General features: G+C 32.6%; 1 protein-coding gene across 1 annotated transcript; it reads left to right on the top strand.

Moving 5' to 3' along the window:
* Positions 1-10168: 10168 nt before the first annotated feature.
* LOC109704556 (alpha-1,4-glucan-protein synthase [UDP-forming]-like) lies at positions 10169-10693 on the top strand. Its single transcript, XM_020225302.1, has one exon. It carries the CDS (start codon positions 10265-10267, stop codon positions 10676-10678), a length of 414 nt encoding a protein of 137 aa, XP_020080891.1. The 5' UTR covers positions 10169-10264; the 3' UTR covers positions 10679-10693.
* The last annotated feature ends 1116 nt before the right edge of the window (positions 10694-11809 follow it).

Below are 11809 nucleotides of genomic sequence, written 5' to 3'. Positions count from 1 at the left end.
ACCCGGTTAGCGGTAACGGTTTATAACCTCATTTGTTTTTATTTACAGTGTTGAAACATCATATATACGTCTCTCTCTCTCTCTCTCTCTCTCAACAAAACCCTCCAAAATCTCCTTATCACATACCCTCCTCCTCTAACATTCCAAGAAAGATAGATTTAAAAAACCCATGTTAAAATTAAAAAAAAAATTAGACCCGAATCCTTATTAACATAGGCAAAAATTACACTAGATACTCCGCTATCAGTTTTATCCTTTCATTCCATCTCGAGAAGCGGGTGACACATCGGTTATTAAAAAAAAAAAATTTTTTTCTTTCTTTAGGTTGCCGATCACTACGAGAAGGGTTTTATGGGGATGTCCAAAGAAGTCCCACAAACTAAAAAGCGTTTTTACGTTTATTTTGACAATACGTTGAAAAAAAAAAATAATTTCTTTCGAAAGTTTTTGTATTTTTTTTTACCAAAATAGTGTTTTTATTTTTCAGATTTTTTATATGGAAAACAAAAATCATAGAAAAGAGTGTTTTCTATAAAAAGCTTTTGAGCAATGCTGGCTGTACACCTAAAATTGAACATAAATCTTACACTTTATTTATCTGCTAATGCTCAATTTTATTTCATTGGTCTCATCACAACTCCGTCTTTTTAATACAAAAAAGCCAAAAGAGCTGCTTCAAATTGTAGATAGATAGGGTGTACAAATAACATTTTTTTTAAAAAAATTCTGGAAAACAATTTTTCATACTTTTTTGAGGAACCAAAAACGCGTTGTTATGAACTAGTGATGAGCAAACTTTAAATAGAGAAAAGTAGAACATTAAAAAGAGAGAATTAGAAAGAAAAAGAGCAACAAATTATACCTGCTAGAGAGAAGGTCACTGCAAGGAGAAGCACCCACATAAAAACACCTCTCTCCATCCTCAACATTTTTTTTTTTTTTGCTAAAACAACTCAAAGTGCATGAGAGAGAGAGAGAGAGAGAGAGAGAAAGAGAGAGAACACACAGTGGAGGCAACAAGAGATTGATGGTATCTGAGATTTAATAGAGAGAGAGAGAGAGAGAGAGAGAGAGGGAGAGAGAAACATGAAGGTGAAGGAACCATCCATGGAGGTGATAACCCACCAACTACTTTGCTGGAATTTTTTTATTTTTTTTATTTTTATTTTTTATCTTGTTGGGAAAGCTTTAAAAATACATCTCACCATGCATGCTATGACTTTTTTTTTTTTTTCTTTTTTTTCTTTTGTTTGCCTCTCAATTTTTTATGGTCTGGTCTCTAAACTTGTGAAATAAAAGAGAATGTTTTTTTTATTTTTGGGTTAAAAAAGCTATTAGCTAAAATGAGCTTAATCACCAAAAAAAAGAACTAAAATTTGTTATTGGTTATGGAATAATAGTTTTTTTCAACAAAAGTTATGTAAGTTTTTAGACCTTAAAAATAAAAAATTTAATTAAAATGATAAATTGTTGAGTTTTTTTTTAGTGTAAATTAAACAGCACTTCTGCAAAAATTTCAACCTAATTAAGTAAACCAAACTAGTCCTCAATGATGAAGTTCTCAAAATTATGTTTTCTTTTTTTCAGCAAAAATTAGATTAATATTCAAATTGTCCAATGCATGATTCTATTATTATAGTTCATGTGACACATTAATTTTAGCACTTGTTATTAAAATACCTCATGCTTGATTATTTTATAGGTAGGAGAAGGTTGAGTTTATATTTTTCTAATTAAAGATTAAATAAATGCAACAAAGAGTTGTTCCAATTTTCACATGATTTATAAATTTAAAAGAAGATCAAATAGTTGGCAACAAGTGAAGGGTCTCCATCAGAATATTACTTCCCAACTTAGACCATGACCTACAAATCACTTGAACCTTCTTTTTTTTATTAATTCTTTTTATTTTGTACAATAATTGGTGTGAATTGGACTAATTAATTGCTTTAACATAAGTTGAAGAACTTGGTTAATTATTTTGTTATAATAAATTTCTCAAACTCCAGGAAATGAGGAGAGCATTATTTGGTCAAAGTTGGAGTTTTAAGTTTTGTTTTGTTCTATTTGTTCAGTAGTGTAGAAGTTTCAATTATAATGTGTTTGATTTTGTTATGTTTATGACATAAATTATTACAAATTGTTAAGACCTAAAAAAAAAAGTTAATTGCTCCATATATCATTTGTCTCCAACCTTTGCCTGAATATTTCATTTTTATTTTGATCCTTAATCTTTATTTTTTGACAAGCAGATTCTTAACATTTATGATTGATTGCTCTATTGATTCCAAACTTTTAGCCTTTTTTTTTTAACCTTAATCCCTAATCTCTTCTGTTGTACACTCACCCATCGCATTAAGCCCAATTTCGCCACCCTCAATGTTATCCTTCATACTTACGACACGAAGCCTAATACCTCTTTTGGAGAATTTGCTACTTGGCATTGAGTCGGACGTGCCATCCTACTCTTGCGGAAGATTGAAAGTCGGTGCTAAGATTGATCAGAGATTATCAGGCTACGATCGTAGTCTACATAAGAAGACATGGATTTAGGTGTTGATGACATTTATCTCGTCAAAACTAACAAGAATTTGGATTGTCGGGATCTAGTTGCATGTTAGGGGTAGGGGGTAGGGGTGTCAAACGGGCCGGGCGGCCCGTGGACTGGCCCGGCACGAGATCAGGCCGGGCCATGGCCCAGCACGGATACTGTAGATACGGAATCGGGCCGGCCGGACCTCCTATACTGGGCTGTTCTGGGCCAGACTTTTTAGGCCCGTCGGCCCGGCACGGCACGGCCCGCAAAGGGTCTGGGCCGTACCGGGCCGATAATTTTACTGCTGCCCGGCACGGCCCGGCCCATGTGAGCCGTGCCTGTCGAGCTGGCCCGGCCCGGCCTCCAAGGCCCTTGTCGGGCTTTCTCTTCTCCCAAGGAATGCTTGTGGCATGCCTCGGGCTCTTCCAAAGGAGGAATTCTACACTGTCACACTTGCACCACGTCATCAATAACAAGTCAATCATATTTCTTCTTTTCAAACAAAAGTACAATAAAAATATTTTTTTTTAATCATGATGGGACATATACCCCTAAAAGGAGACATTTGATTTGTTTGTTACGCCATGTCACCAATATACCCGTTGTATTCTAGAATTTTTCCTTCCAAAGGTCTGCCACAGCCTTGGGCCCTCTCCCGAAAGGAGCATGTTTAGCCTTTTTTTGGACCAAATTGCCCTTTCCAACAGTCAAAATTGTGGGGAGGGCAATTTGGTCCAAATATTTTTTTAATATTATAAAATTTAATAAAATTTTAAATATTTTTATTATTTTCTAATAAATTTTATAGTTTAATTATATATATAATATTTTATATTTTATAATTTATTATATTTTTAAAAAATAATGGGCGGCCGGAGCCAGGGCCGGCCCGGCATGGCCCGTACCGTTTGGGCCGGGGGCCGTGCTGGGCTCGAGTTGTGAGAAAACTATCCCGGCACGGCTCGACCCGGATCTGAAATTGGGTCGTGCCGGGCTACTTGTTGGCCCGTTTCGGCCCGAAAAATGTGGGTCATGCCAACCCGGCACGGTCCACATTACACCCTTAGTTAGGGCTTAACGACAAGAAAAAAAAACATGAAAATAATAAAAAAATTAGAGACCAAAGTGAAAAAAAAGATAAAGATTAGGATCAACGGTGCAATTAGCCCTAAAATTAAAAATAATAAAGAAAACTCAGTCGTTGGTACTAAGTAGATCTTCTCGGTCACAGCACACTAGAATAATAATATCCAACCGAGCACTTTCATATTGTGCCGACCTTTCCAAGCGCAAGTGGCAAAGAATCTGATGGTAGGTATCTGGAGTCGGTCATTAGATCGGGCCGGGCCATCGAACAAGCAGGCGATCCAAATTTAACGAATAACAGTCGTGATTTTCGGCCCATTGAGATGGCCCAACACCACCAACCCAATTTTTGGACTCGACTTTTTTTTTGGGCCTAAATTTTTTCTAGCCAAATTTTTGCATAAAATGTTAGACCTTTTTTTTTTTTTCTTTTGTGTGTATGTGTGCGTGGTGTTCTATGTACATGAATTATAATATTAAATATATAAATATATTAAAATTATAGTTCTTTATAATAGTTTAGGCTTTTTCCCAAACATATATAAAAAAAAAAAAAGGAGTTTGGCTCTTGCTACTAGGGTGGAATTGTTGCTCACGGCTCACCTCTTGTACCTGTATCAATTAATAATAAAATAATACTAATTAATGTATTATATATTAGTTTATTTACTAATTAATTAGATTAATAATGAACCACTTGATTTATTACGTTAATAAATACTTAATTAGCTATTTTGTGTAATTAATTTATTATTTATAATTAATCAGCTAATTTAAAATTTAACTATTTAGAGTGTTTATACAATCACCAAGATTTATATTGATTAACCAATTAATATATTGACTAACCTAATTAATTTAATAATTAACTAATAAATTTATTAATTTATCGAATTATTTATTTTTAGTTAATTTATTAATTAAGAGCACTCGTGATTAATAAATTAACGGTTAAATAATATATTAAATTATTTATTAATTAATATTTACGGCTATTTAACAGTATTCATGGTTAATTAATTAATTGATTTATTAAAATATTATTTAATTAATTCTTTGATGCAAATTAATCATGTAAAATATTATTATTTTAAAAGTATGATTACTCTTATTTTTATTATTTTTATCTAATTATTCAAGCACTATTTTTTTTATTTTCGAAAATAACTTAACTTTCATTCAAACGCAAAATTGATTTACTTTCTGCTTATCCCATAAGTTGTATATATATCAAAGAATAATCAAAAACAACATATTTCTAAACAACTTTAAAATATTATCCTGTATCTAATATAAGATTATTATTTTTATTAACACTTAATAGCTGATACTTAATTTCGAAACGAAAACGAGAGAAAAGGTGAAAAAGAGCAATAAAAAGTAAAAAAAAATAAAATAAAAAAATGTTAAAGCATGGCAGTTTCTCCTTTATTATTGTTTATGGAATGTATAAATGATAAAATATTTAAAAGTGATAATATCGAGCAAAGTGAAAATTAAAAACAAGGGATTCTCAGTTAATTTAAATGATTACATCCACACCTCTATAGAACTCAACACACACACTTGAAATTAATCAAGGGGATGCTCCAATTACGTGCATCCATCGATATTAAAAAAGATTTGAAAACAAAAAACAGAAATAATTAAGATTTTGAATTCTAAAAGCTTAAATTCGAGTGTTATTAAAACTTCGATAGAATGACTATGATTGAAAATTATCTCACTTGTTTCTATGAAAAATATCATGTACATCTCAATGATTCAGTTACTGTATAATTTTCGCGTTTCCATCGAGAACGCAGAAGCATCTAAGCAATTTTAATGATTTTTTAAAATTCATGAATACATGATTCAGCCCACCAGCATATCAATTATATTTTCTATTTTTTGGAAATTACAAGTGTGGAGATTAATTATTTATCTACATAAATATGTAAAAAAAAAAAAAATCAATCTACAATTTCCTCGACTTCTTCCGAGTTCCTCAGTGTTTGATTAGTTGAAATGTAGTTATTGACTCTGGTCAATTCCGATACACTATCGCGTGTACTCAAATTCTAAAGTGGCTACATCACCGCGTAGAAATAAATTTCTTCAATAAAATCACAAAAAAAAGAGATCATGAGCGTACGTAGTGTTGTCTTAAATGAATCAGCATCTTATTTTTTGGCTCGAGGCTAGTGGGGGTCGAGTCACGTTTGAAATGGCGTGAGGCTGAGTTGAGTTGAATCATGTTCGAAGTGGCGTGAGACTGGTTGAGCCGAATCATAGTTGAAACATACGTATATCTATACGTTTTAAGTGAATTAGTTGTGTGTTTTTATCGGCTTAATTTTTAAAATTAATAATTAGCAACATCGATCGGACACGCAACTTAAAATGATTAAAATCATGTTAATTTACAATAAAGTAAGTAAGAATCATGCACGTAGGGGTTGGTTGGGATGTCTCATTCACAAATCTGAAAAAAAAAATATGGTCACAGCTTGTCAATCACTTGGGAGATCACATCTTTATTAGATGAACCCAAGAAATTCCAACTTTGTAAGATGCTTCATGTACCAACCCTACTACTATCCCCATGATTCCAAATTTCAGGGGTAGAATGGTAAATTCACCCCTGAAATTTGAATTGGAGCAGTTTTGCTCTTTTATGGTCCTAAAGAAACCAATGGTTTTCATTTAGTACTCATCTGGTATTAAAAATCACCTAATATATTTGATTGGGTGGAGCTGAGATAAAAATATATTTGTTCGATCCTCGATAGGACCGTAGAATATCATTTACAGAAATTAATAGACATAATTTTTCTGGAATTTCAAAACAAGCCTTAATAAGCTGTGTTTGATTGATGAAAAGTACTCAGGGCCGTTTGATTGCGTGTAGTTGTAACTACACGGCAATTATAAATGCATACAAATACAAAGTCGATGTTTGGTTTGATATATTTAACTTTAACTGCAACAGTAGAAAATACAGGAGGAGGTCCAACTGCAGCAGTTGAAACTACGCCCAAATTGATCGCAATTTCAACTGCAGCAGTTGGAGAAAGTAATTTTAAATAAAAGATAAATTAATCTCCTTAATTATTTTTTAAATAAAAAATATATTTTTATATTAGAGATAATCTCACTATTATATATATAAAAAAATAAAAATTATTTCTTAATTGTATGCAACCAAACAAATTCTTTATAGTTATAAAATACATATATTTGCAACTTCTGTATTTCTAACTACATATATTTTCAACTATACTGTATTTATAATTACATCTAATCAAACGTTCCTTATATTTATTCGCATATCAAAAGTAGTTTGTTTTCTATTATTTTAAAATTTTACTTTATAAATTTTACTTTGTTCACATCATAATTTTATTTATTACCAATCATTCTAACAAAACTGCCGAACAATTGTGCAACAATACTATGCATTCTCTAATAAGTACAATTTTTTTTTTGTAAGCTTTTACTTGGATATAAATAGCATTAAAGCTATAAAAATCGAACACGCCAACTAGGGCAGATCATGTGAGACTATTTATATCATATCAGAACTATTTTATTATTTTTAAATCAAAATAAAAGCTATCATTATTATGTAAACTTCAATCGGTGAGATCTAGAAATGTTAATGGATACGGATATTCAAAATTTTATTCAAATTCAAATTCGAATAGAGCAGATTTATTCGATACTAAATGAATGTAGTTTTAAATATGGATATCAAAAATAAAAATCCAATCGATATGGATTCAGATATGGATTTTGACCTGACCCGACCTAAACCTAAACCCGATCAGAACCCGAATTTATTTTATATTATATATAATATGTATATATAAATTTGATGTTATATTTGAATTTATATTTTAAAAATTTAGATTTAATATAATATATTTTGAAATATTGAAAAGAAATAATTATTTCGGATTCGAATTTTCATGTTCAGGTTTTTAGTCGGGTTCGGATTTGGATATGAATTTTTAAAATTTGTCGGATTTGGGTTCGGGTTCGGATTTTGACTTTGGAGTCGGATTTTGATTCAGATTTTTAAAAATTCGTCCCGAATCTAACCCATTGACGTCCCTATTAAGAACTTTATTAGAAGTGACCCTTTTTTTTATTCATACATCAAAGCATGAAGTATTTATCCCATGTAAAAGGGCGAAGGGTTTTTTGGGGACGCATTGGGTACGCATAGCATGTGAGAGGTGGTAAATTTACAAAAAGACACTTTGGGAACGACCATAGAGCAATCAAGGACAAGGAATACACAACTGGCTCCTTGCCGTATGAAAGGGAAAATCTAATTAAACCATCGTTTTGATTAAATCCACGTGGCCGAACCGGTCGAATCGAACCGGTCGAAACGAACCGGTAGAATCGAACCGGGCCGGGCCAAACCCGGTCCAAGGTCCCCAACACGACTAGTAAGATTACCCCCTAGTAACCCGTTACAAAAAGGTTTGGAGACCCCTCACATATATGTCTTTTTTTAAGTAGCCCCTATATTTTTTTTAAAACCCAATTTAACACTTTTTTATTTTTTATCTTAGAAATTTTAATTAAATAAATTAGAATTCTTTATAAAATATCTCGATGATTTTATTAAATCTATTAAGTTTAACTATTCTTTAAATAAAACTAGAATAATTTACTGTTAATAGCAACTAGAACCAGTAAATATAGTTAAAATTTTTAAATATTAAACTAAAATGATTTAAATGAAAATTAGAAGTTAAAAACATCAATTAGAAAAGAATACAAAGATCTCTTGAATCTAAAATTTTTGTGAATAAGTGCCTAAAATTTTAATTTTGCAATTCTGTCTATGTAAACTTTACAAATAACATATATAAATGTCTTCTTCTCAATTAAAATTCTAAATTATACAATCAATTCTGATCGCTTGTATTATATATAATCTTATAAAGCTTTTAAGAAAAAAAAAATTTTAATTCAAAAACATAAAAAATATAATAAAAATTTAAAGTAGATTTACTATTGCAGTTTTAATTATGGTACTTCATTATCATAATTGAAAGAAAAAATAATCTTTTTCGTATTCTCATGTTATACAAAATTATATACAAGATATGTAATTAAAACAAGAATTCAATTAGTAACATCGCGTAAGTAAAAGTAAAGTGTAAAAATTTTAGTGGGTTATTTTTAGAAGTGATAAGTTGAGAATGCACCGACCATTTCTAGAGCAAATGATAAAGGACTTGGTGGTTGGTATCCGAGGTCTCAAGTTCGAATCCTGATTGATTCACATTTTCAGCTAAATTTATTTATAAATAAAATAAACTAAATGGATATCGTGGTATCTATTTATCAAAAAAAAAGATAAGTTGAGAAGGCTCTCGTACTACTTTTTTTTTTTCTTTAAAAGAAATTTTTTTTTGAGAGGCCTAATTTAAAATTTCCTATAATTGGAGGTGTTTCCATGCATTTTTAGCTTACGTTGTTGCTAGTCTCGCAATCGCCGACAAATACACCAAACTCAACGAAATTCTACGCCGGATTATGCGGACAACACGCCGACCACGTGATCGCATGCGCCCCGAGCCAACGGACGGCTCAGATCTCATAGCCCACAAATCCAACCGTCAATAATTCGTTCGTTCAGATTCGCTAAAACTGGGGAATGAGAATATTCCATGCTGGTCCCTCGACCGCCTCGGGATCCGGTCACTACCCGGTGACATTATCCAAAACAAAATTTTCCTACATTTATAATTTTTCTTTTTTTTTTTTTCTGTACATATCTATATCTATTCNATCTATTCTATATATAAAAGCAGATAGAAATTAACATCAAAATATTTTTTTTTTAATCTTGTATAGAAAAAAAATTCTGACATAATGCGGATTCACTACTTTCACTATTTATATATATCACCATAAATAAATGATCAATCACTCAAATGCTTAGAATTTTTTTTAGGAAAAATTTCAAATACAAATCCGATGGTTTCATATTTTTTTATTTTAATATTCTGTGACTTAAAATATATCAATTTAGTACATCGTGATTTATTTTTTCTTTTTTTATTATTCTCTTTATTAATTTTTTTTATTAAATCATTGATAAAGTTAAAAATAAAATATACTAAAGTAAATATTCGATAAATTTAGTTCGGGTATCTGAAGTTTTTTGTATATAATTTAATGAAATATCAACAGAGGAGCTGACGAAAATATATATATATATATTTTTAAATCACAGGTTACTAAAATGAAAAAAATGTGATATTACTGGAGTGATGTTTGAAGTTTATATTTTTTTTTCATATACATATTTTTTACGTGCTAGGGTTCCTAAAGGCTAATAAAGTGTTAATATATATTTTTTTCTTGTGAAAGCCTTTTGTATTGGGTCTAGAGTCTCTAGACCGTCGAACCGAGAGCCGGCCTAATTTCCGGACCGGAAACATGGACTGGGTCAATACGACCCCACCCGACCGGGTCTCACGTGACGTCACGTGCCGATCTCCTCTTATTATATGCTCGGCTCCTCTCCCTCTCCTCTTCGTCTCCTCTCTCTCTCTCTCTCTCGATCTCTTCGTCCTCTCCATCTCTCTCTCTCTCTGAAACCCTAGGGCCGATCCCTCGTCGCCGCGCGCGTCAATGGCGACCGGATCGGGGGTTCCGATCACTCCCCTGCTCAAGGAGGAGCTCGACATCGTGATCCCGACGATCCGGAACCTGGATTTCCTGGAGATGTGGAGGCCGTTCTTCCAACCCTACCACCTCATCATCGTCCAAGATGGGGACCCCACGAGGACCATCAAGGTGCCCGAGGGGTTCGACTACGAGCTCTACAACCGCAACGACATCAACCGGATCCTCGGCCCCAAGGCCTCGTGCATCTCCTTCAAGGACTCCGCGTGCCGATGCTTCGGATACATGGTCTCCAAGAAGAAGTACATCTATACGATCGACGATGACTGCTTCGTGAGTCGGATCTCAGCCTCTTTCTCCTCCCCCATTCCTCTGACTGGTCCGATTTCGGAGTTTTTATGGTTTCGCTTGGTGTTTTGATGATTGAGTTTTGTTTTTGGGTGGGGAAGAGCGTGGCGGGGATTGCGTAAAGGTGGGATTTTTTTTTCAGTTTTTTCAGGGTTTTTGGATTGGTGTTTTGATGTTTGAGTTTTGGTTTTGGGGAAGACGTAAAGATCGGATTTTTCCATGTTACTTCGATGTTTTTGGTACTTTTTTACTTAATCTGGGAAAAATAAACTTGGTCTTTGATTGACTCTATGTTGTGAAAGGGATTTATTATTACGAGGATGTTGCAAAATTATTCTTTTTTCATAATTTCGGTGTTCTATAGTTGCAGCTCATTTCGTACTATACTAAGGTTTTAGTTTGAGTTCAATTTAGTCCCTATCATCAACTCTTCTTCCTTCCTGAAGAGGCTGTTACACTGTTGCTTTTGATCTATTATTGTAGCATGTTAATTGAAAGATCCACTCTACTTTATTGATGGTTGGGACCATCTCTTTGATCTCTTCATTAGCAATTTTTTTTCCCTCGTTGGTAACTTTAGCGGATTATGGATAGGCTTTAACCAAGTGCCCTGTGTTACTTTTGGTTTAATTTACAATTATTTTTATCCTGATCTTTGGTGCTAATATGACTTAGTTGGATTAATTTATGTTGCATTTGTTGGTTATTGTGCCGTATTAGCGCATATTTTGGCTTGATAAGTTTATGCCAGAGGATTATTTAATCTTCCAGTGATGATCTGTTATGATATAACCATTGCTTATATAGTCGACTCTCCATGCCTTCAGATCCATTATTGAGCAAGGAAAATCGTAATAAGAGTTAGCAGCTTAGCATCGAGTTGATCTTTCATCCTTGTTTACAAAATTTTGGTGCTACTCAGCTGTTTTACTAAAAAATTACTTAGCAGATCTTCCTGTTGGTCTTTTGTGAACTGTTGCCAGATCCGCTTCATTAGGTTTGCATCACATGGTTCTTATATTTTAAAAGGGTTCAACACCACTCCAATCTTAAACAATGCTCCAATGTCTACAATGTATTTAAGCCTTTAAATGCTTATGCCTATTGAAGCATTCCTTACTCTTATCTTTTCAATTTTTTTTTCTTTTTTTTATTGTTAACAGGATAGTGCTGTAATCATCAGAACCTTTGTTCTATCTTTAT

This window comes from Ananas comosus, unplaced genomic scaffold (genome assembly GCF_001540865.1).
Source record: "Ananas comosus cultivar F153 unplaced genomic scaffold, ASM154086v1, whole genome shotgun sequence".
Taxonomy (NCBI): domain Eukaryota; kingdom Viridiplantae; phylum Streptophyta; class Magnoliopsida; order Poales; family Bromeliaceae; genus Ananas; species Ananas comosus.
This window is presented reverse-complemented; position numbering and strand designations above follow the sequence as displayed.

Bases quoted from the DNA above. Each gene is read 5' to 3' on its own strand.
- LOC109704556 (XM_020225302.1), top strand. From the start codon at position 10,265: ATGGCGACCGGATCGGGGGTTCCGATCACTCCCCTGCTCAAGGAGGAG.